At 58.1% G+C, this 25,452-nt stretch overlaps 1 protein-coding gene across 3 annotated transcripts in view; it reads right to left on the bottom strand.

Moving 5' to 3' along the window:
* The window catches only part of HDAC4 (histone deacetylase 4), a 284,915-nt gene that overhangs the window by 57,046 nt on the left and 202,417 nt on the right, over nucleotides 1-25,452 (bottom strand). For all 3 annotated transcript variants that reach the window (XM_027116793.1, XM_027116797.1, XM_027116794.1), the window contains exons 8-13: nucleotides 24,612-24,733; nucleotides 17,307-17,438; nucleotides 13,509-13,621; nucleotides 9,563-9,679; nucleotides 9,275-9,473; nucleotides 4,920-5,158 (exon numbers count right to left, since the gene is read on the bottom strand). In XM_027116793.1, the coding sequence (XP_026972594.1) occupies nucleotides 4,920-5,158; nucleotides 9,275-9,473; nucleotides 9,563-9,679; nucleotides 13,509-13,621; nucleotides 17,307-17,438; nucleotides 24,612-24,733 (922 nt within the window). The remainder of the gene's footprint in view (nucleotides 1-4,919; nucleotides 5,159-9,274; nucleotides 9,474-9,562; nucleotides 9,680-13,508; nucleotides 13,622-17,306; nucleotides 17,439-24,611; nucleotides 24,734-25,452) is intronic.

The following is a 25,452-nucleotide window of genomic DNA, read 5'->3' as shown; positions in this document are numbered from 1 at the left end:
CGGGGCCAGACTGTGCCTGCCCCCCCCCCCCCCCCCCCCCCCCCCCCCCCACCGCCTGCCCCTCCACTGGGGCTGGGTTGAGGCATGGAGGACCCATCTCTGCCAGAAGAGGGCGCTGGGCCTCTCCCGGGCCCCGGCATGTCCGCAGGCGCCTCGAAACCTCAGCAAATGGCGTTATAAGCCTTGGCTTTAGGACCCACGGGGTCAAAGCTCTCTCGTTTCCGCTGTCCCCCAGGGCCTGGCGCAGCGTCTGATAGGTAACAGGGTGGGGTTTGTGGGAGGTTTATTGAGTGTGGGGCCTGAGAAGGTGGCTGGGGAACAGACCCGGTGAGAGGACGCCACGGCAGAGGGATGGGGAGGGAAACAGGAAGGGGGGACAGCAGCCAGGACGGATATGGGAGTGGCCAAGGCCCCTTGCGATGCGCTGGAGGGCAAGGGTGTGAAAGAATTGGCAACAATGGACAGCGCGGTGGAGGTCAGGGAGAGGGACACAGGGACAGGGACGGGGGAGTGGACAGCAGGGGGCGGGCATGGGGCTGGGGGCTCCCAACACCATGGACTTCACCCTCCAGATGAAGGTCCCGGAGGTGCTTTCTCAGAGCGGGTGGCAACCTCCTCTCCGCTCCGTGGAAAGATCCCAAAGGGTCAGGGGACTGCCTGCAGGGAAATGACCCTTGGGGGCTCAGCCAGGAGGGGGCCGAAGGTCAGCAGAGAGGTGGGTCCTGGCACAGTGAGGGGAGGGCGGGGCAGATGGAAAACGGAAGCGGGGAGCACAGATGCTCCAGGCCAGGCTCGCGGAGGGAGCCCGGGCGGCTGAGGGCCGGGGAGTGGGTACTTCGGGGGAGGTGGGGACGCCACGTGGACAGAGGGGGCAGGAGAGAGGCTCCCGCAGGGGAGGCCGAGGGGGAGGGCGGGGCCCCTGCAGGGGACTTGGAGAAGCAAGGTCTCTGTCAGGAGGGAGGCCGCGCGCCGTGGCCCGAGGGTGGCCTGCAGGAGGGTCACCCGGAGACTGCGCCTGGTCCTCAGGACGCCAGGCCTGCTCCAGGCCCTACGGCAGGCGGCCCCTGAGTGGGTAAGTATATCCGGGGACGCAGTGGAGGTGGAGGCCCCGGGAGCAGCGACCGAAGGGTAGAGGGTCCTCGTCGTCCGGGAGGAAACGGGGTTGTGACAAAGCTGAGAACACGATCACCGAGGAGACGAGGAGAGCAGCCACGGGAAGGTGCACTGTGGACAGAAGCTCAGTCCTCGCTCTCTTCCGGCACCTTCCTTCCAAATCCAAACCTACAGCGCGGTTTCGAGAACAGTGCAAGACCCTTCACATGCCCTTCGCCTGGACGTCAGCGGACGGCGGCCATGGAAACAGGCAGAGGCGCCTGTCCTTCTGCTGACCCACGGCGGGCTGTCGGGCTGCCGGACCCAGCCGGCAGACGTGTCAGCACGACGCTCTCCCCAGAACCCCGGGGAAACCGTCCACCATGGGCCTTTGAGGGACGGGCTTAGCAACCGTACCTGCTGTATCTGCTGTGTCCTACAGATGAATTCAGTACCTGTACCCACTGTGTGTGACGTGTGAACTTAGTAACTGTGTATGATCCTGGTGACCTGTATTTAAGTTTCTTCCATTGTTCCAATAACGCCACTCGTGGCCTTTTTGGTCTGATTTGGGTCCAGCTACAGGTGAGAATTTGTCTTCAGGTGTCCTGTACGAGGCTGACATTTCGGGAGAGTCCACGTACTCTGTAAAGTGCCCTGGAGGTGGAGGAGGGCTGCCCCCTCAGGAGAGACGTGGGCGGTGCCCCCCGCGGGGCCCTCGGGTCGGGTGTGTGTCCGTCGGCGTGGAGCCGGGCCGTCAGGGGTTGGGGTGGTGTGATCGTGTTGCCTGCGGACGTCAGTCGAGGTCTGTGGGCTGTGTTCTACTTCTTTCCATGAATGACGGGCACAGGGGTTCAAGGGCTGGATGTGCAAGCCTCAGAGGTTTCCACGTGCGTCCTCTGTCCCGTGTGGTGGAGTTCCTGCCCCCAGCCCGGGCACACCCGCCCTCGCCTCCCAGGTCGGCCTGGGTGAGGAGTGTCCCCACCCTTCCCCCTGCAGCTTCACTGTCAGGGATCCCAGGGGCACGACCCCCATCCCTGCAGCCCATCCTGGCAGGGCCTGGCAGGATGCAGCACCTCTCGGGGGGCGGAAACTCCACACTGGGGTGGGGGGGAGGGCTGTCCCTACATGGCAGCCTCCCTGTGACGCCGAGGGGCCTGCCACACACCCGCCAGAGGTCTTCTCTCAGCAGCGACACCGGTGTGTGTGCAGCCAGTCTCCTTGGGCCATGGCCACAGGCAGAGGTCTGTTTCTCTCCCTGTCCATCTGTGAAACGCAGCTCTGCATCCACAGGTTGGGCCGGTCACTCAGCAGATCTGGCTCCGTGAGAGGAAGGAAGGCTCGCTGCGAGTGAGTGTGACAGCGGAGGTGTCGGCGGTGATGCCGCAGCAGACGGGACAAATGCATCAGCTCTTTGTCTCCCAAAGACCCTTAGGATCTCGGGAGCACCCTCTCATCAATTAAACGAGAACAGACATAAGCCATGTTCATAACAAGAAGCTTCTAAAAGCCAGACTAGAGTTCAGGGCCCAGACCTAACTGGTGAGCAGGCCAGTATTTAGAGGTCATTGGATACACTCACCATTAGACACCCAAACAAACGAGGCCCAGTTTTCACATTCACAGTGGAGGCTGAACAAGCAGTGAAGCACGCGAGGAATGGCTGCCATCCCGGCGCACGCTGGCCAGGGCTGCAGGGAGCTGCTCGGGGGCCGTCAGGGTACGAGCCCCCGGAGATGAAGGGCAGAAAGGTCAGTGCTGGCGGTACTAGATATGACTGTCAGCTCCCTGAGCATCCCAGGAGAACAGCGTACAAACTTCAGCCAACTGTCGTTCGCTATGGCAAGTCAATCACAGAACAAAACCCAGGGGATCAGCCAGCTTCTAACTCACTCTGTGAAGAAGGCACCACACACGGACAGGGGCTTCCTGTCTCCCTAGAACCTCCTACTCATCCATCACTCGGTCAATGATGTAGTACAATTAAGAAGCCGGTTGGGGGCTTCCCTGGTGGCGCAGTGGTTGAGAGTCCGCCTGCTGATGCAGGTGACACGGGTTCATGCCCCGGTCTGGGAGGATCCCACGTGCCGCGGAGCGGCTGGGCCCGTGAGCCATGGCCGCTGAGCCTGTGCTCCGCAACGGGAGAGGCCACAGCAGTGAGAGGCCCGCGTGCCGCAAAAAAAAAAAAAAAAAAAAAAAAAAGAAGCCCGTCGGTATTAGGAAGGTGCCGTGAAGTGAAGTGCCTTTGACGCTTCTGACACTTGGCAATGCCCCGCTCGCCCACCCTGATCAGGTGCCTTTCCTGCCCGAGTTGGGGGCTGGCTTCAGTGGCCCCTCCCACTACTGACACCTCCCTGTGCTGCCTGGTAGGAAAGCCCGCGCAGCCGGGGGGGCTCCGGGGCAGGGCTGGTGAGCCTGTGTCCCAGCACCTGGTGGGCGGCAGGGGTCTGGGCTTGGCCTGCCCTGAGCGTCTGGCCTCATCCCTGGAGAGGGCGGGGTCCCTCCTCACCTCTCCACCTTGCACCTGCCGGGCACGTCCCACCTGCCGGGCACCTAGACACATGACCCTTCCCTTGTCCCTGGGCCCCTCCCACCCCTGACCCTTCCATCCCCCAGGGAAGCAGACAGAGGCTTATGCGCACCTGACAAGTGGAGCACAGGTGACCCGCCCGAAAAGGGGAAGTGACGGGTGAGCTTTCACGGGAAGCAGACACGTCCATAATCAGGGCTCGCTGCCCCCAATCCGCCAGCGTTCTCACGTTTCCTTCAGAAAATGCCCAAAGTTGCCTCCTATCACCTCAACCTCTTATTTTTTTAACAGCTTTATTGAGATGTAATTCATATAGCATAAAATTCACGCCCTTTAAATTGTATAACACAGTGGTGTTTAGTATATTTACAGAGTTATGCAACCGTCACCATAAGCTGCTTTTAGAACGTTTCCACGCTCTCATAAAGAAGCGTCGCACCCCCAGCCCCTGGTGACCACCAAGCTACTATCTGTCTATGGGTCTGCCTGTTCTGGACGTTTCACGTGAATGCAATCACACACCATGTGTTTATCAGTCTTTTGTGCCTGGCCTTTTTCACTCAGCACCACGTTTTGGGGGTTTACCCACGTGTGGCCTGTGTCAGTGCTTCTTCCCTCTTTGTGGCTGAGCAACGTCCCGTCGTATGGACGTGCCACGCTGTTTATCACGCACCGTGCGATGGGCACGGAGGCTGCCCCCTGCCCACCCATCCGGAGCAGCGCTGCTGTGAGTGCTTGTGGCCAGGCCCCCGCCCTGAGTTCTCCCGGACAGATGCCCCCGAGCTGCCAGGCAACGTGGTCGCTCCACGGTTAACCTTCGGAGGAACCGCTGGACCACGTTCTGAAGTGGCTCGTCTCCTCTGACAGAAGGAGGCTTCACTTCGAATGTAAGCATTAGAAACAAGCCACTCAGAGCTGCTGCCCCTCCGTCCCCATAACCAGCAGGGCCCCGCTAGCCTTGCCGCTGCTTCCCGCTGAAAGGGGGCCCCGAGTGACCGTCCAGACCGTGGAGGGATGCAGACCTCTGGGCGGGAGCCCTTCCGACGAGGCTGCTGCAACAGGCGGGCAGGGCACGAGTGCCGAGGGGCTCAGAACCCGTGCTTTGGGGGCCCCGTGCCTCCGCTGGGGCCTCTCTGCTGCGGGTCTGCTTAAGAGGGTTAAGTGCCCTTAAGAGACCCCAGAGAACCGTGCGGGCCAAGTAGAATAACCCCCCGGGAAAGAGACGCTTCGCGCGCACAGCGCGCTGCAGCCGCGCCCAAGCCCGCAGGCCCCACCGCCCGCCGCAGCCCGGCCTCACCTTGCTGAGGTGCAGCTGTGGCTGCTGCAAGTGCTGCTTGTGCTTCTCCAGGAACTGCTGATGCTGCTGCTGGACCACCAGGTGCTGCAGTGCCTGTGCGCTCTGGGGCAGCGGCGCCGACTGCGTGCGGCCCAGCGGGCGGTGCTGCCGCAGCTTGTGCACCGACGGGGACACGCGCTCCGCCCCCACCAGGGGCTGCGCGTGCAGGGGCAGCGCTCCCAGGCCTGCAAGATAGCGGTCTGAAGAGAACACAGGGGGGAGAGGCAGCAGAGGGGAGGGGAGAGGGCCGTTGAGTGACTGTCGGAGGCCGGCCGGTCCGGCACCGCCTCCCTGCAGCCCGCCGGGCCTGCTCTAAGCTTGGGCTTCAGGGCAGAGGCCTTCCATCATCTGGTCCCCGGACAGCCAGGTCCAGGCCGTAAACGAGAATGGTCCCGGCACAAACGCCCGCAGAGGGGCCCCGGTCCGGCTGAGGAAGGGGCCAGGGTTCTGGTGGCTCCAGAGTGTCCTGGAAGAGCAGGCTCCTCCCCCACAGCCCACAGAACCAGGGTCTGAGGATCGGTGGTCCCTAGGGATCAAACCATCTTAAAGTTCTCTTAAAGCATAGACTTTATACACACAGAGGGCATTAACACTTTAAAAAATCCTGATGCACATTGCCAAAATCTCTTTCTATGAATTTCTGGAAAGCTTTTGCTACCAGCTGACAGGAAAAGGGCAGCTTGGCTGTACCCGTGCCTGGACTAAGTTTTTCAGTTAAGAACCTATATTGACGGGACAGGGTCTTGTTTGAATCTGTGTTTGAATCTTGTTTTAAAATGCAACCTCTTCACGCAAAACCCAGGAAGGTAAACATTTTTCCTCCTGTATTGCTTTGTATTCCAACCATCCGTATTTTTTTTTTAATGAGTGTTGATTGATTTTTATTTATTTATTTTTGGCTGCGTTGGGTCTTCGTTGCTGTGCGCGGGCTTTCTCTAGTTGCGGCGAGCGGGGGCTACTCTTTGTTGCGGTGCGTGGGCTTCTCATTGCGGTGGCTTCTCTTGTTGCAGAGCATGGGTTCTAGGGCACATGGGCTTCAGTAGTTGTGGCGCATGCACTCAGTAGTTGTGGCGCACGGGCTTAGTTGCTCTGCGGCGTGTGGGATCTTCCCGGACCAGGGCTCGAACCCATGTCCCCTGCACTGGCAGGCGGATTCTCAACCACGGCGCCACCAGGGAAGCCCCAGTATTTTTTTCTTTCACAAATTGTTGGTTTAGATAGTTTACCATTTTCCCCCAGTTCCATGGGCAAAAGGGTATAACAAACCCATCCCAGGCCACCTGAGTGTCTGTTCCCTGGCACCTGAACAACATTTAAACATCACTCAGGCAGATTATGACCCCAGATCAGGGTGTCTGACCAGGAGAAACAGCAGGTAAACTGAAATGCCAGCTCTTGGCTTCTGCGACGGGGCACCTGCCTGAGGTGGCCCTGCTGACAGGTGGGTGGCTCCTGCCCTCCCCCAGGGTCTCCAAAGCCAGTGGGGCTGTGTCGCTATGTTTAGTCGAGGCTGAGACCCCCGGTGGGTACGGACTCTCAGTCTTTTCCTGGTCCCTTCATGGGGCTATTTTTGAATTAAAAATACTACTTTGTGCCAACAGGAAAAAACCCTCAACCCTAGCAAAACTGTCCCTTGTTACCTTTTCAAAAAGTTAATCAACCACAGTTCCCTAAGCCACCATCTCTTTTTATCCAAACCAATAGTTTTCTGGAAAGGTAAGTTATCTTAAACTTTACTGTCTGCTTGACTACTAAATTAAAGTGAATAACTCAAAATGCATTCGAGATAGAATAGAATCGTTCTCTCCCCAGCTTTCTAGAAAAGTGTTTTAAAAAAGAACGGCATCATCGTAAAGAAGTCTTTCAGAATTCGTCAATTGTTGATGTAGGTATTGTGGGGGATTAAACCATTTCACGGAGATAAGGACACGCCACACAACGCTGCATTTATGGGATTAAAAGGCTACTTAGTTACTGAAAAGGTCCCTTCTTGGAAAACATCCCTTGTTTTTAAAGCTCCTGTGGACCCCCAAGGACGAGGGTGTAACAGGTGATGGGACAGCAGAGCCCTGCGCTGGGGTGATCTGGGCCGACCCCACATCATATCCCGCAGAGAAGCTTCTCTCGCTTCTAGAGGAGGGAATACTAATTCCATGGAGATCTGACGTCCGGTTGGACACAGGCTCAGGAACAAGGAGCTCAAGCGGGCCAGCGAGGCTGGGACTCCGGTTCCTGCTGCCGTTGCGGGTTCTCCAGGGCTCCCCTCTCTCTGATCTGGGCCTCCAGCAGCTTGACGACGGCGCAGACGCCTGCCTTCACCGGGCGACGCCTCCCAGAGGACACAGGCCGCGGTTCCCGCGGGGCCGTGGGCGTGCGCTGACAGTGGAGAGGTCTTACACACCCCGACGCCAGCGATGCTTGGGTTGGACACGGAGCTGCCCGGGGCGCAGGCCTTTCGGGCTGGAGCCCAGTTTTGTTCTGCCTCCGTTCCTCACCTCTCACCCCCATCCCACTCACCCCAAATTTGACCCCAGTGCCCCTGGAGGGTAAAACTGTGGGGCTACCACGCTCGGGGACAAATGCAGTGATCAGCATCACTGAAAACTGGACACCCTGACCTTCCAGTAGCAAAGCCATCAGCCGGCAGCTAGCTTCCGGTTCAGAACCTAAAGATGACCCCTTAGATCATTAACGAGAGTTTTTGATGATAACTCAAAAGCAGTTGGTTTTCAGTATATGTTGTAAAACTTTCAAGCATGAGGGCACAGTAAATTAGGATCAAATTCTATCCTGGATGACCAGCTGCCTGCAGAGGCCGGCTGGGTTGGGCGGGGGGAGGGCCCAGGCTGCCCCGCCCACAGGGACCTGCTTCTGAGTATTTGTGAAATGATGCGGTTCTAGCTCTGACACTGTCTGCCTGTCCATAGTGACCACCAGCAAGCAGGCAGGTCTGTGGGCCGACCACTGGGGAACCTCAGGGAACCTGCCGGAGGCAAACCTGCAATGACCCTTCCTGACTCTGCTCAGACACCCCTCCTGGCACATGGTTCCATCGCATAAATGTCTACTGTGCACCTTCCAGCACCAAACACCGCGGGGGGTGGCAAGGTCGTAGGAAAGAAAGCCCAGCGTCTGTTCTCCAGGGGGAAGGAAGCATGCCCAGAAACTGCCTGCAGAGTGCCCGGGAGGAGGGCCGGTGGGCACCGGAGTGGGGCCTGATGCAGAGGAAGGGCTCTGAGAAAAGGGCGGTGGGTGCGGAAGGTGCCGTGTGGGCCCTGCCAGTGCTGGGCGAGCGGCATCCCGCGTGCTGCGCGGGAGGAGAGAGGGAGGCCTACGCAGGCTGCTTCCACGCTGAGAGCTGGGGCTACGCGCCACGCCGGAGCTGTCCGACAGAGCTTCCCGGGCTGACGGAGTGTTCCACGTTCCTACTGCCCCACAGCCAGTGGCCACGTGAGCATCTGATGAGCCGCGTGTGGGACTCCCCGTCAAATCTCTCCCTCTGCTGTTAGCCTTCATTCAATGTGGGTGGCCACACTGGCCCAGCTCTGGACCCTGGCAGGGCTTCCTGGGCCTTCCTACGAGTGTAGGGTGACTCCAGAGATCCCAGGATCAGGGAGGGGGCGGGGAAGGGCCCACGAGACCCCCAGGAAGGACAGACAGGCCAGCAGGGAAGTGAGGGAGAGAGCGAGGTTGAAGGTTAAAAACGATGAAAGACCAAGAGTCACCACCAGAACCAGAGCACCTAACAGCTGAGGAGGGAGTGAGGTCAGGGCCGCCCCGCTGATCCTCAGGGCTCAGGAGGCCCCTGCAAAAGCCAGGGAGGAAGCTGAACACCCCGCTGGGTGGTGCCTGGACCCGGGGTGATGACCCTGCGGCAGGGCCCCCTCATTTCATGGAGAGCCCCACACGCACCGTCACTCGGAAAGTAACACTTTTACACTGTGTTGCTAGGCAAATTTCAGAGCAAATCTATTTTTTTCTAAATATAACCACCCCTTAGATGGGGCACGTTAACAAAAACGTTACTGCTAATAGAAACCCGCTGCCCACCAGAGCCAGCCCTGGGCTTCCATCACGTGTCCGACGACCCAAAGGGCAGACCCATGAGAGGGGCCGCCAGCCCGCTCTCGGGAAAGTAACCAGGAAGTGTGTCTGATGCTCCTGCTTCCACGCACCTGGCTCTGGGAGTGGACTCGGTCCATCCAGCCACAGCCTGGCATGCGAGGGGCAAGTCCAGAAGTTCTGCGGGGACAAGCCACCCCGCCATCCCTCCTGGGGAGCCCACGACAGCCTGACGCGGCCTGCAGCATGCTCACCTGTGACAAGGGGCGTCTGCGCGGGCGGCTGCTCCAGGAGGACCACGTGCTGCAGAAGGGAGCTGGGAGTCGCCCCCGAGTCGCGCTCCAGGGGTGCGGTGCCCAGGTAGGGGGTGAGGTGGGTGCCGGGGAAGAGCGAGATGCGTTGCTGGAGGGCCGGGAGGGCCAGTCTCTCGGCCTCCTGCTGGCTGGCCGCCCCCTGGAGAGGCACAACCAGGCTCCCAGGGTCAAGGGCCTGGGACGGCCGCCCCACGCCACTGCCACCCACACCCGTGGGCACCCACTTACCGCGGAGGGGCCGGTGGCGGGAAGTCCCAGCGTGATGTTGGGCAGGGATGGTGACGTGTACAGGGGCAGCGGGCCCACCGAGCCTTCTCGCGTCACGAGTCTGTGTGCCAGGCTGGTCTGGGGACAGAGCACACAGGGCCATCACACAGGCTCTGCACTGCCAAGCCTGGGTGACACTCGCCAAGGCAAACGACCACAGAAAACACTTTGCGGCAGACCATGCCCAGTTCTGAGATCCCCGGTACAGAAATCTATTAACGAGGACAGCACGGGGGCGAACACGGCATTCAAAGCAGGCCACAAGCACTGCAGCCTGATTCACAATTCTTCACTCTCTTGTTTTGTTCTTATTCAATTCACTCATCGTTGTAAACTATCAGAATAAAATCTAGGCCAATATATTTAAAAATATATTCTTAGAGTCGGGAATGTCTTTCCAAACATATCATGAGAGGTAGAAACCAGAGAAGAAAGTATTGATTAAGAAAGAAATCCCAGGCTTCCCTGGTGGCGCAGTGGTTGAGAGTCCACCTGCCGATGCAGGGGGCGCGGGTTCATGCCCCGGTCTGGGAAGATCCCACATGCTGCAGAGTGGCTGGGCCCGTGAGCCATGGCCACTGAGCCTGCATGTCTGGAGCCTGTGCTCCGCAACGGGAGAGGCCACAGAAGTGAGAGGCCCGTGTACCGCGAAAAAAAAAAAAAAAAAAAGAAAGAAATCCCCTCCCATAAAAGGCAAATAATGGTCACAACAAGGTTGGCAACGTATAGTAGAGACAAAGACCAATATATAAAGAACATGCAAATCAAACAACAAGTAGTGAGAAATGACAAAGAACCCATATGGAGAAAAAAACTCATAGAAAAAAAATACTCAACATCATCAGTAATCTAAAAACATACCTAAAAATCTAAAAACATTTAAAAACCTATCCAGTTGGCAAAGATTTTCAAAAACGACTACAGCACCTTGACCCAGAGAAACAGAAACACACTGCTGGCTGGATCATAAATCGGCGTGCTCCTTCTGCAGGACAATTTGGCAATCAAAAGCCTTAAAACCGGATCTAACCTTAAATCCTAAAATCCCACTCCACCCTCAGAATGCACCTTAGGAGATAAAGCTGGACGCACACAGACTTGGCCACAGGAGCGCTCTCTGCAGCAGCGTCCACGCTGTGCTACAGCGTGTCAGAGGATAAATCCATGAGGGCATGTTTACACATGGGGACGTTCAGGTTGGAAAAATCTTGTTGATGACTTGGGAACTTATTTATCACGTGTGGTTAAGTACCAGTCCCCGAGGACTTGAACTGCTGTCGTATTTCACATCTTTTTGCTTCTAGAATGAAGGTTCTTTGCTAAAAGGACACTGTCCTATTCACACGGTATCCTCCCTCACTAGACGCCCAGTGACGTGTGCGGGGCCAAGGGCACAGGAAGAAGAGGACGAGAAGGTGGTTGCCGTGACGCTAGCTGGTGGTGTCATGGAAAATAACACTAGCGATGGACATCTAACCAGTTCTCTCCTAGCTCTTCTCACAATGGACTATATAATTAAGCATGAGAAACATTTTGGGTGCTTTAAAATTTCACTTTTGCAAGGTTAAAAAAAAAACACGAGCTGAAAGTTGTCACAAGTTACTGTAAACAATGGCAGGCTACCTGTAGCCCCGGCTGGAAAGTCCATCAGAGGACTGGGCGATTACCACCCCAGGGCACGTGCGCAGGTATTCGGTGCTTTGCAGAATTTCCTAGGTGGCTTAATGGTGTCATACTTGGTGTTACTCGGAAACACACACGCATGTGATAAACTCCGGCCTCATGCTCTAAGGGCAGAGCAGGAAGGACCGGCGTTCTTCACCTGGGAGGGAAGTTAGTGCATCTTCCCCAGAGAGATGGCTGCGGCCACCTTTAGTTCATTCACATATTCAGTTGTACAGTAATGATTAAAGGGTTACTTTAAAAAGTAGCCCATTTTCTAGATACAAAAAAAAATCAGCAAGCTATGATTTAGAGAAAGTGATTGAGATTGCCAAGGAAAGCACGATTTTGTTCCTGGATTTGTCCAGGAACAAAATAAGCAAACATTTAATGTTTGAAAGTTGTCATTTCCTCTTTATAACCAAGGCTTTTTTTTTTTTTTTTTTTTTTAACCTGATTTATTTTTAGAACTAAAGCAGCCTTCTGGGAATTGCCTGGTATGTTGATTTGTCCGCATTTCCGGTGCCGGCCATCTCCATCTGCCCTAGGACGTGCTTCTCAGCTGCCCAGCTGCCCAGAAAGGCCAGGGCCAGGGCAGCATGCCCTCTGCACGCCCCCGAATCACACTTGGCTTTCGGCATCGGCTGAATGTCTTCCCCTGGGAAGAGGCTGTCCACGGGTCAGGGGAGCCCTGCTTCCTCCATGTAAGCGGGGCGGGGGAGGGGTGGAGGATGCTGAGAGTCCCTCAGTCAAGCAGGGAAAGGGGGCGCCGGGCCAGTGGGCCTCGCTCCCGCATGAGCACCCCATCTCACCTCTGGACTGGAGAAGGAGAGCAGACAGAATGGAGCTCTCAGAGAGAATGTCCAGTTCTAACTATACTTGAAATCCACAAAGGACATCCAATCGTCATCAAATTTTCAAAGACTACCCCCATGATTACAATGACTATCTAATGTAAAACATGAAAACTGCGCTCTTCACATTTCTTGTGAATCCTCTGACATCTATTCATCTGCAGTAGCTTAATTTACATTAACATGTGATTTGTAAAAATTAACACATAATTTAAACTGGCATCCGCCCAAATAAGGCGTCTCTACAATATGAACCATTAGGTACCTAACTGCCCGTTTTAGATAAAATCAGGACCTACGACAGCGATTGACAAGCCACACCCAGCATTCACATCTCACTCCAGGGAGCGATTTCTAGGCCAAGTTCTAAGGCTGATTACAGGTAGACCTCAGCTGTGAACTCAGACTCACAGAGAAGCGTTGTTAAAACTTCTAATAATGTAAACAAGTATTTAAACCGGTAGGTTGAAATGCACAGGTAATAAAAGAAGTAGCACATAAAGGAAAAGAATAAAAGAAAATGGGGATTCGGCAGGCTAGAGGCAGTAGCACAAAATCATTTCCAGCAGTCATCTTAGTTCTAAAAATCTGCTTATACCTTAAGTGTCTAGAAACTGGAAATGAAAATGGAGTGGACACGTGTGCCTGCGTCCTCCAACTAAGACTTGTCAACCCTCTGGAAGGGCAGGACTCATTTCTAAATATTTAAGGAAGAAAGTAAATACCAGTATTCGATAAATTATAGCCTCCTGTACGTTGGAAGGAACGTAAAAAACCTCATGAGAACCTTGCAGTCAACAGGACCGTCTGAGCAGAAAGGACACGGCACCGCTGGCTCAGTCCAGGGAAACGAGGTGTGCAGCCGGCTCCCCTGCGGTCGCCCCCGCCCTTGGGCCCCAGATACCGGTCAGCACCTGCCCATCCCAGTGGGCACGGGAGAGACGACTGGAAGCCGGCCCTTGGGGGGGAGGGTGCCTGGCACAGGGCTGGCACAAGGCAGGAGCTCCAGAGACACTTGTGGGATGAGCCGGGGGAGAGAAAGTGAATAAGGAGGGAAATGAATGCATGTGGAGCAAAGGTTCTGGAACCTCCGGCCCGGAACATGGCCCTGACCGAGGTCTGGTCCAGGGCACGACCTGCAGCCAGCCTTGGGGCCCCTCCACCTGGCCGGAGCAGCCCCCCAGAGAGAGCTCTCCCCGAACGTCCCTCCCAACCTGTAGCGCCCTGGGCTCTGACCGGCAGAGGTGAGGGTCGCTGACCCTGTGGTCAGAGGCTCCTGGTTCCTGAGATGCTTCTGAAATGCTGCCCCTGACAGTCAAGATTGAAGGGCAGCTGGAAACTGCTCTTTGGAGCCAAAAAACCAGATGTGGACAGGCGCGCTGGGCACTGACCTCGGTCGGGACGCTGGGGACGGCGGGCGCGATCCCATTCTCCGCGCTGGCGTTCCCGGAGCTGTTGTTGGGTGAGCTGGGTGCGGAGCCCGGGGCGCTGCTGCAGGCCGAGTCTGGGGGCGGGAGAGACACCTGTGAGCCTGACTCAGGTCAGGCAAGGACACCGCTTCCGAGGCCCTGAGCTGCACTTCTGCTTTGAGCTGGCTGACGGCAGAAGTCCCAGCAAGGAAGAACAGGACCACGGCCCCCAACAAGGGCCATGGCGCCAATTCCTTGCTCTGCTTTGCCAGCGACCCCTTGTGAGCTTCGCAAGCCTGTGGCTCGTGGAGGCCCCACCGGCACCTTCTCAGCTGTGCACACTCTCGACTTTATTCCCCTTTTGAAAAGTCTCAAGATGATCGTAAACCCCAGAAAAGGAGACCCTGCACACTTACTGATATTCTAACAACAAAAGGCAAGAAAACACAGAGGCCAAATGACTGTGAACAGGGGAAGGTCAGATTCACTGTACTTGCTTATAGAGCCCCCTCAGTCAACATTTGCTTTGAGCTAATCTTTGCATTTTTCAAACATCCAAGGGAGAGTGCAGCTGGTGGCTTCTGTCATTGATTAGGGTTATCTGAAAACTCACCCCAAGACACTCTCCAGGTAGCTGTGACGGGGGGGGTGGCCCCAGCCCACGCATCGGGGCCGGGACCGAGGCGGCCGTGTGTCCCAGCCGGGTCTGCCCCTCAGTTCCAAAGGAGCCACTGTGGCTGTGTGTGCAAACACGTGACGTAACAGGAGGGTCTTGTCTGGCTGAACGCTGTTTATCAATGGCAGCCTCTGGTTAAGACCTTCCAGAGGGAGCCGGCCTGAGCCATTTGCCTTTGCCTCCTGAGTACTCACTGACCACGGGCACTGCTGACTTAAGACTCTGCCCTGATGTGGGCTCCCAGGCTCAAGGAGGGGAGGCCTGGGCCACCTGCCTAAGCTGGCACGCCGAGGGCGCTCAGCAGGCCACCCTCCAGCGCACGAGACCACGGAGCTGCCCGCGGGGCCTGGCCGACTCTGAGACCTGAGTCCAGCCGAACTCGGGGTAACAGTGAGAAGGCTGAGGGTGCTGGTGTGGATGGCAGTGCCCATACCCCAGCGCCCAACCCCACAGGCCCGGCTCACTCGGGGAAGGAGACCTGACCCCAGGGGCACATGCACGACCCCCTCAACCCAGGGGACCGTGAGCGCTCTCATCCTCTCCACCAAGCAGCGGTCCCCCTGGGGACACCCTGGCGGCAAGTGACTCTGTCCACTTGAGGGCCCGCCCCGCCCTCCAGGGCGCTGATGGTGAACTCGGGCCCCGGCTCCCCTCCTTCCTCCCACCAGATCCAGAGCCTGGTCTCCACCCAGTGAAGTCCCATTCACACGCACCCCCCTGACTGGGCTGGCAGGTGTCACACTTCACGCGTGAAGACAGGGCTTGTTTCCCCGACCCCCACGGCAGCCATCCCCCTGCCTCGGACGCCCACATGGTGAGGCCCTCCCCCTTCCTGTAAGCGGGCCTGTGTCAGCAGCATCGGCAGGTACGCTCTCCTAGGTGTGTGTGCGAAAGCGCAACAACTTCCGGGGGCAATAAAAAAATATATATACTATCTCTCCAACTTTTCACCCGTTTTCAACTCGAGAACGTTGATTATTTTTTCATTCCACTTCAAGGAATCTGGTCTAAGAAAATAAATATAAATGCGTAACCGTCACGATATTATTTGCATCAGCACGATGGGATACCATTAAAGGTGCCAGCAAGTGTTGTGACTAACGTCAGGGGAGGAAAGGATACAAGTGGACGCAGGGCGTGTGACAAATGCACAGAAGAAGGACTGGAAGGAAACATGCTCAGATGCTGACGGCAATTTTCTCTGGACGGTGTTGGAGGGGCAGCTGATTCCCTCGTTTGCTTTCCCTGATGGGCACGGCTTTGACGAGGGACTGGGAACAGGCAGAGTGACGCTGCCACGTCCCGGGACCTGTCTCACCATCATCTCAGTGCCACCTCTGGCCCCCGTCTCACCGCCGTCCCCCTGTACCAGCCGGCGGAGCTGCTTCGGCGACGTTGTGCACCTCTCCTGCTCAGGAACCTTCACCACCTCCCCGGTACCCCGGGGGAGGTGCCCCCGCTCTCTCTGGGAGCCTCCCTGCCTGGAACTCCTTATTTTCCAGTCTTGTGGAAAGCCAGCTCTGCTCAGAGCATCCTGCCTCTCCAGCCGCCGGGAGGTGTGCTGGCCGGGAAATCCATCCCTCATCTCCGTGCTGCCTGCATTCACCCGTCGAGCTTCCCCGGGCCCGGCGTGGCCTCCACCGCTGCCCTGCCCCGCTGCCTTCGTGGTGCCCTCTTTGGGTAACACAGCCCAGGGCCAAGCTGGGGCCACGTGTGGTGCGTTAGCTGCCCCACGCGTGACGTCTGGGCTCTGGAGTTAGACTGGAAGCTCCCTGGAGGTGAGCACGCAGCTCACTATTTTGGTGCCCAGCCCGGTCCTGACACAGTCACAGGCTGACAGCACGGACGCCAGAGCCGGCGCTCAGAAAGAAGCCGCCGGGGACTGCGTCCCACCAGAGGCGGGACTGGAAATAGACGCAGGGGCCCGCCGTCCGCGGCCTGGCATCCCCCAGAGAGACGAGGCCCACGTGTGGTGAGACACACGCTCTAACTCATTCGAGGCCCGAGTCTGAACGGAATCCCCCGGGCAGAGGATCCTGAGGTGACACCCTTCCCTGATCTCTCTACCAGAATGAGCACACGATGACAAAGATGGGCCCCCGGGCATGAGGCCTCAGGCTCCGCTTCACACAAACCCACGAAGTCCAGAGGCAGACCCTCGGACTAGGGGTTTCAGCCCCGGGCTGCGGGACAGGGGTGAGGGCACTCCGACTCTCATCCCATCCCAGACCCTGGACTCAAATCTGAGGGTGAGGTTCCCGGCCCCTCACCAGCACCAGCACCCAGGAGCCCCTCCTCCTTCCCTGGGAACTTGACTCTGAAGGACGCTGCCGAGAGCCCTGGTTTTCCCACCAAACCCTGCGCTTGGTGCAAACGTGGTCCCGCCCCTCCTGTTACCAGGCCGCCTGAGCAGCCCCTTTGTCCCGTGATTTTAGGGCTGGTGGATGTGCACCCTCTGGAACTGGGGTGCACGCCCAGGAAGTGAGGTGCGCCCTAGGGACTGGGGTGTGTGTCGGGAAGTGGGGTGCATCCCAGGACGGGGCTCTGCCTGGTGGGTGTGCTCCCCCGAGTCGGCCGCTAGGTGGGGGCCGAGAGCAGTGCGTGAACGGAGACTCGGAAACTCCCAAGCTCCCTCCTCCTTCCCCCGCCCCTGTCCGTCCCACTCTTCCCAGGAAAATTCTCACGCTTTCCAGCGGTTCAGACACTGTTTAATGGGCAGTGGGGCAGGGAGGAAACGTGGCATTCACCACTGAGAGGGCAGGATCAGTTAAAACCCCACCTTCGGAGAAGCCTCCACTTAAAATTCCTGAAAGTCTCCTGTGACGTCAGGAGGTCTGACTGCTCTCACCTGCCCGGCGGGGTCAAGGTCCGCTGGGTCAAGGTCGGGAACAGGACACGCCGTACAGCGATAGGGACGGGCCTGAGACCCCCTGCTGGGGTGCCAACCGTGGCCCTGGGACTCCCGGGGCTGGCACTGCGGGCACAAGAGCCCTTGGGGCAGGGGGCGGGCGGCGATGGGGACATGCGCAGAGGCAGGTTTCGGTGCTGAAGGGACAGCGCACAGGAGAGCCTCTCAGAGGGCAGCCGGGTTGGCACGAACATACCTGTGACATCCAAAGGACGCTTTTTTAGAGCCGTGACCACTGGCCCATCTTTCCTGCGTAACAGGGGGCTGCTCCGTCTTTCAGCCACTTTCTGCTTTAGCCTGGAGCGTAATTTCAGATTGGGTTCAGATGCTGCACGGAAAGGAGACACCATTACAAGCAGGCAGACACAGCTGGGGTCACGGTTATCTCGTGGGCAGTGTAAGAATATGCTCATTGGGTAAATATTAGCTTAACACAGATGCACTGTTCCAGGCTGGAGCAAGGCGGCAACCCGAGGCCTCGGGCAGAAGACGTCCAGCCCCATCCATCAGTCCAAACACCGACGCAAGTGCACCTGATGCCTTTAGTGAACCGTCTGCGGACAGAGGGTTACACACATGTTGCAGCGGCCACTGCATTTACAAGTAGCTGCGAGGAAACCCGGCCATCGGGGATGGTTTGGGGGCTCTGGGCCACGAATGTTACTATTACCCCTACAGTGCAGACTTTCCCGTTCACCTGAGAACCACAAATTCCTCCCTCGCGTAACAGACCAGGAGCCAGCTGCCCACTGGAGCTCCCGGCCACCGAGAGGGTGCTAAGGTCAACCCGCCCCGGCGAGAGGCTGAGCCATGCTGCCTGCAGGTGTTCGCCTGACCCCTGGGCACAGGTGCTTAGCTTGGTTTGGTTAACAGCTCTGCTTGTGTGTGTGGAGCCCTTTGCAAACCCGCATCTTGAAGCCCACGGTGGTCCCAGCCTCTGCGCCTGGAGCCCAGACACTCCCGCCCCCGGGCCAGTCCAGTCCCACATTGGGGGTGGGCCGTCTTGGGAAGACGGCGGCCTCACACAGCCGGGCCCTCCCGGTGGCCTCCAGACACAGGAAGGCAGCTCGGGAGTCCAGGGCAGTGGTGAGACCACCACCCAGGAGACGCGTGTGTTCCGAGGCTTTGCTCAACTACATTCAAGCTTCTGCTACTTGTGGATTTGCAAACTGGAGAGTTTTTACCTTTTGTTTTTGTTTTTAATCAGCTACCCTGCTGTTTTTAATCTTTCTGGAACAGGAAGTTTACTGCTGTCTAGAGCAACAAGCAACATAACCAAATGCCCCCCAGAATTGGACGTAAGCTGGTTTGGGTTATAAGAACCGGGCCATGTGTGTGTCTCACGGCCACTGTGACTCTGCCCTTTGTGGAGCACAGCAGGCAGGGCTGGGGGTCCCAGCTGCCGGGTGACCCCGAAGGAGGCTGGGAGGCAAAGGACGGTTGCTCTGTGGATCTTGGGAAGAGGAGAGAAGCAGGCCCCCTAAACGACGCTCCCCAGAGAAATCAAAGATGGGCAAGGAAGGTGCCAGCCCTTCCCAGAGGCTCAACCTGCTCTGGAGGCGCTGGTTCTGGGAGAGACGCCCTCTGCTTTGCAGCATATTGCGTATGAAGCTAGGTGCTGGCAAGACTTTCATGTCGAAAGACGGAGAGGATCCAACTGCAAGGCCGCCTTCCCCACGGCTAGAGGATCCACCTCCATTGTCTTTAAGACTGTTTTTACGTTGTGGAGATAACTGTAGATTCATATTTCACTTGTTTCTATTTCTACACTGAGCTTCTTTATCATTATTTAAAAAGAAAAAAGAAAGCCCAAACCCCACCAGACTAACAGGCAAGGAAACAACAACCCTCCTCCTACTAAGATCTCAGCTGAACCGACACAGGGTTTCCACAAACACAGGTCCGGCCCGGGGACGGAAGCCGCTCCTGAGATCCAGGGCGGTGCAGCCCCCACAACAGGGAGCGCGCGGCCCCCGGCCCCAGTGGGGGCCCCTCTCAGGGGCACTGAGGTCAGGCTGTCTGGAAGCAACACTGCCGTGTCCTGACATCACGCCCAGCAGCGAGTGAGGAAAGCAGAGATGGAGCCACCGAGGGTGCCCAGCACGTGGCGGGGGCAGCGGCACAGAGTTCAGAGAGTTGTGTGTGTGTGTGTGTGTGTGTGTGTGTGTGTGCGCGCGCGTGTGTGTGTGCTCAGAGCCGCCCTTTTGGGAATCCTGAAAGGACAGTGAAGGACGCTTCAAACAAAGGTGAAAGAGCGGAAAGGAGATATCTGAAGAAGAAGTTGAGAAATCTGAAAATTGGGAGTAAAAAGGTCCGACATCAAATTAACAGAAACACCAGGAAAGGACAGAGCAAACGGAGCAGGGAAGATCACTGGCAAAGTAACTGGAGGTGTGCTGCTGCATCAGAGGAGACCCAGTGCCCAAAATGGTCAGCGTGGGCTCGCTGTGGCCTGCAGCCCCTCGCCGGGGGGTGTCCGGGGAGGTTTCAGAGCTGCAGGGCCCAAGGGTCTACCTTGTGAGCAGTGTCGGGTTCTGCAGGGCCCACTCCCGGGGCAAGATGAGAGACCTGAAAGTCCTGAAGGAAAGTGGCTTCTAGACCCGACCGCATCACGCATCACGTGGGAGCCAGAATGAGTGCATTTACCAGCACGTGAGGACTCAAAGAACTCACATTCCACGTGCCATTTCTCAGAGAGCTTGGAAGAGCTGCACCACCAAGATGAAGGAGACCACACACAAAGGAGCACGTGGAGTCCAGGGGAGAGAGGCCGAGGCTCCCAGGACACCGTGCAGCGGGGCCCAGGGGCCGCGGGGGGCCTCCGGGCTGCAGCAGAGCTGCGGACTACCTGCCCTGGAAGAGCAGCTCCCCCATCTGCCAAAGCGTGGGGGTGAATTGAAAGCAAGTACAGGGACACATGGGGAATACAGCCAACGTTTTATAGTAACGACAAACGGAATATGACCTTTAAAAACTGTCCAGTGTACAATACGGTACATCAACAGTACCTCAATCAAAAAAACAACAACAACCCGGGCACGCAGGAAAGTAAGCAAATGAAAGGGTTGGGGCAGGGCTGGGCAGGGCTGGGCGGGGTGGCTCAGCTGTTCCCCGAGTGAGCCTGCGCGGCTCTTTGATTTACGGACATTTATTTCCCTCGATAACAATAAAAAGAGAACTCTAGAAAGACAAAAGACAGACTAGAATACTAAAATTTTTTGTAGCATACATGACAGAGACAGGATTGGTATAAACGTATAAAGCAACAAGGAAAAAAAAAACAGCTGACAGAAAAGCGATGGGGTGAGCTGCCTTTAAACACCGGACATTTAGGGCCCCTCCCTGTGTGACCGCTATGGCTGCAGACGCTGGGCACAGGGGGTGGGCAAGAGAGACACGGTCTGGCCGGCACCCCTGCTGCCTGTCTCAGGAGCGTCGGCCACCCTGCGCCGTGGGAGCGCGGCAGAGGGGTTCTGCAACACGGCACTCAGCTTACTCCCTGGTAGGGAAGATGGAAAGTAAACAGAGACACCCAAACCCCACTAGCGATGACAGAACTGCTCTTTGAAACATCAGAGACATTGTGACTTCCGCACCCATCACACCTGCTCGAGCGACCCTACGAGTGACGTGGGGGAGGGGCCTCTCCTAAGCGGCTGGCAGGGTCCCGCGTGCTCGGCTCTTTACGCTACGCACACTCATTTGAACTGGCAGCTCCATTTTCAGGAGTCTATCCTACAAAAACAGTGAGCAAAGGGACCTATATTTGTGGGCAAAATAAAAACTAGAAAACTGTTACAACTGCTGTAATCTTCGCATGTTGGGATAATATAGAAAAAGGTGCTGCTCTTGATACATTGAAATGGAGTGGCACCCACGATACAGTGTTAACTGAAAAATAAAGTTGCAGCCAAAGGGCAAAGCAGGTGTTTTTCTTGACAAAGAGACTGTCCGTACACATCATACACACACACACAGATGCACACCCTACACACAGGCACAGACCACATCTGCGCAGAGAGATGCCAAACTCGTAACGGGAGCTGTCTCTGGGGGGTAACACGCACATGTGTGCGTTCTACTTATGTTCTAATTTGTCGTATGTACGCCTTCCTTCTGGGATTTTTAATTAACAAAGCACTCTACTTGATGCTTAGGACTGGTATTTTCCGACACCCTCTTGCCTACTCAGTAGTTTCAACAGCGTATTTCAGGTGGCCATCAAGCTCAGATACGAACAGTGCGTGTCTGAAAAAGATTCGTTCAGGGTCTCACTTCTCAAGTGAGGAGGAGTCCAAGTTTGATTGAAATCGAAGTTTGAAGCGAGGCCCTTCTCAGCGTAGACACTGCCTAGTACTTGACCATACTTGCCATCTCTGCAAGTTTCCTTGGAAAAGCACAACAAAGCCTTTTTGAAAACCTTCTGAGCACTTTCACACCTACTGTTTAATGAGCACAAAGTTGATGGAAGACAGCCCAGTACAAAAGCCCCGTGCGGGGGCTGGAAGCGGAGGGGGCCGGGCAGCTTCCAGCCGGGCAGCTTCCAGCCCCTTCTCTCCGCCCGGGCAGCTCAGAAAGGGCCGATTCCCTGGTCCGGCCCTGAGCAACAGCCGCAGGGCATCTACCACCCTGTACCTGACTCATATAAAAGACACCCAGGTACAACTATGCCCGGTGCGGGTGTTGCCCACCACTGCCCAGGCCACCAGGATGCCACGGGTTCCGCAAACTGCAACAGAACAACACATGGACCACGCGGCGACCGGCCCCTTCCCACACTGCAGAGACGAGCATCACATGTGACAAAGGCGGCTGTGACCTCCTCCCTGGTGACCTCGACCCACGCTACACGTGGACGTAAAATAAACTAGTACAACTACTGTTCAGCTCACCAGGAGGCAGGGAGAGCTTCGCTTACTCACTGACACATGTGGCCACAGTGATCAGAGACACCCCGCTCTCCACCGGCTGCTGCATGCCGCCTTGCCTCCGGCAGACCCTTGTCAGGCGGTGGAGGCCCTGCTGGGGTGCAGGCTGAGGGGTGGGGCCAGGGCCTCTGCAGAGACCTGAGACGGGGCCTCGGTCCACTCTATCTGTACTGGGGTGAAAACCTAGCTTTGCCCTCCACGTGCCCGGGGCCCCTCCCTGGCCGGGCCCCGCAGGCGGAACCTGACGTCCACCCTGGGCCTGGACCCTGCCGTTCACCTCCTCTGGCGGGACTGGAGGAGGCTGAGGACTGTGGCCCGTCCCCCCGCCTGCCACAGCAGCTCAGGGCCTGGCACCCAGGAAGCGCCGGCCACTGCTCGCTCACTCATCGCAGGGAAGACACAGGCGGGCGGCAGCCGTTGCTTGGGCTCGGGCACGCGGCACTGCCTCGGAGTGAGCGCACCCCCTGCAGGCTAAGTGCCAGGAACCCAGAGGACCCCGGCTTACTGTACTGTGACTCGGCAAGGCACCCAGCGCGAGTGTCCACCCAGGGGCCACTGCCAGCCCTGAGCTGGTAACAGACACACGGCTCCCTGCAGACCTGGACTGTCCCCTGGGGCCGTCAAGGAACCACTGGGACAGCAGTCGCTGACAGCAGGGCCGTAAAGGCTCACTGAGGGGTCTTCAGTGACTGGATTGGGTAAAACGGGCCACAGGTATGCCCCACGCTCACTCTGCAAACCGGACCCTGCCACCCCCGAGGGAACGCTGACAGGGAAGGGCGGGGGAGGGGCTGGAGGGCGCGGCTCCGTGTCCCTGGTGGCCTCACTGGAGGCTGTGCGCACGGCCCACGAGCGGCCAAATCCTCCCTTCTGCTCCTGACCCCCACCCGCCCCCTGACCTGCCCTCTGAGGCAGCAGCCCCACAACGGATCTCCCCCCCGAAGTAGCGGCACTGCTGCCCCATTTCACAGATGTGCAAACTCGCTTGGCGAGGCTGTCTGCCAAGGACGCTGGACGGTGAGGGCCAGGCTGACTGCAGAGCTGTCCCTCGTGAAGCAGGGCGGCTTCAGCCAGCGATGGAGAGAAGCCCGTCACGTTTCCCGTATCTCAGCAACCAACCAGTGTTTCCTGTGAACAGTTGCTTCCCTCGGGGGAAGGGACAGGTGTGCTCTCCAGAGAGGAAGGGCCCTGAGGGAGGGGGACGGCTCCACCCGGCGGCCAGGAGCCGGAGTCTGCTGCTCCAGGGGCCGTGGGCACCACGCCTACCACGCCTGCCACGCCCAGGGTGGGAGGAAGCACGGTGCGCCCAGTGCACCCACTTTACTGATGAGAGACTGAGGCCAGGAGAGCCTCAGGAATCTGTCCTGGGGCACGGAGCTGCAAACCAGGCGGGAGAGCCCGCCAGGCTGCAGGATTGGCGCCCACTCGCGCAGAGCCCTGCCACCCCGGCTGCGCTCCCACTAGGGCCAGGCTTCCCGGGGCAGGCGCGGCCTTTGTCTCCTCGCCCAGGGTCTTCCCAAGCACAGGCCCCCGTTTCGCTGATTGGAGCGTGGCTGATCTCAGCCCAGGCTCCAGAAGGGGGGCATGGAGGGCAACCTGGGGGAGCCGGCCTGGGGGCCGACAGACGCCCCTTTCTACGGAGCCCGCAGGCTCTCAGGGTGAAGCCCACGCCCTTCTTGGGGGACCATGGGTGACAGCCGGGCACTCGAACTGGAGAGAAGAGGACAGAAGCTGCACTTTCACCTTGGATGAAACCCCCCCCCACGTGGGCAGACGCCTCCCCTCTGACACGGGGGGCGGGGTGGGGGGCCTCTGCCGACCCACTGCACCCTGGGGGCCCTGCCCCCCACACCTGTGCTGGGGTCAAGTCCACGGAGGCTGAGCTGAACTCCCCCTCCCTTCACCTCCGGCTCCCGTTCGGGCTTTGCTACACCATGTGCTCTCCGGGGCGCAGCTCTGCCCCCCGAGAGGCCCCACGTCTTCTGTCCTTAGGACAGAGCGGCAGGGGAGCCTCCGGCCCTGCTCCCAATACCTCATCCCCAGGGTGAAGAAGCTGCTTTAGAGCGTTTCTGTCCAGAATGGACCAAAATCCTTTGGAGGAAACAAAATTCGTCTTCACGAAGAAAAAGCTGTGTCGCACATTCCCATTCCGTGAAGCAGGCGCCTGGCATCTCCCACGCGGCCCTGTGGCCGTGGGCTCCACCTGCCACCTCTGAGACCAGGGCAGCTGGCCCTCCGCAGCCCAGGCCCTCACTTCTCGGGGGCAAAGCTTCCGGAAACACCTCTCCTCCGGCCCCTGGCCTTCTGGCCGCCCTAACGCACGGCCCACGGCCCATCTGATTTTTCTTAAAAGGCGTTGCCGCTTAAACCACCACCGCTAGGAGAAAATCCAAGCGCCCTGGGAGCCCTGCTTGTGTCTGACACGCTTATCCTTCTGGTCCGTGAGGGAACTGCTGACGTAACCTGAGACGCGCACCTGAGGGGCCTCCCAGGACACGGTGAGCTCCCTCCTCGTACAGGTTTCCCTCCCCGCCTGGGACCCCCTCCCCGCCCGCTGCAGCCCCTGCACCGACCTGTCTTTCTGAGAGGAAAGTCATCTTTGGCGTCGTACATGCCCAGGACCGGGTGGCTGTAGGAGACCGACGCCCCGCTCTGGGGCGGGGAGCTCTGGTCCAGGGAGCTGTGCTGCGTCTTCCTGCAGAGAACGGGCAGGACAGAGTCTTAGTGACCCGCACGCACGGGCACACATGGCCGTGCAGAGGGAGCGCGCACGGGAGCCCTGCACAGGTCCCCACGACGCCGGTCCTTCCTCTGACGCGCCAGCCCAGCTCGCAGCCGGCCTCCTGGGCAGACTGGCCTCCTCTCTGGGGCAAGACTGAAACGACACAAAACCAACACTGAACAAGCGAACAGACGCCGACCGCAGCCTCCCCTGCTGGGCCCTCGGTGCTGGGGACAGCAGGCTGGCACGACCGCATGCCCGTGGTCCCGGCGCCTGGGCTCTGCACAGCCTCTTCCTCTCGGGTGTCTCCTGACTGGGTCTGTTCTCAGGCTGGCAGGGGGCGGGGGGGGGGCGGGTTGTCACCACTGGCCACAGAGGGGACGGTCCTCAGGACACAGGGGACAGAGGGAGACAGGTGGGCTCCAGGTGCAAGGGACACAGGCGTGCCGGACGCAGCTGAGACCTGGCGGGGGACTTCGGGGACAGTGCTGGTGACGTCTGGTTCTTGAGGGCAGGAGCCACGTGGGGACTCCCTTCAGCAGAAGTGCCTTTAGGGGGACGGTGGTCCCAGCCATCTCCCCTCCCCTGGGGAGGGAGGGGCTGGCGGCAACACCTCTGCCCTGGGAGCTGATTCATGAAATTTACTTGCTTTATGAGGGGCTGGGCACAACACAAAATCCTTGAAATGGCTG

The sequence above is a fragment of the Aethalodelphis obliquidens genome, unplaced genomic scaffold (genome assembly GCF_003676395.1).
Source record: "Aethalodelphis obliquidens isolate GAN/ISIS:26980383/991018 unplaced genomic scaffold, ASM367639v1 scaffold2, whole genome shotgun sequence".
Taxonomy (NCBI): Eukaryota; Metazoa; Chordata; class Mammalia; order Artiodactyla; family Delphinidae; genus Aethalodelphis; species Aethalodelphis obliquidens.
This window is presented reverse-complemented; position numbering and strand designations above follow the sequence as displayed.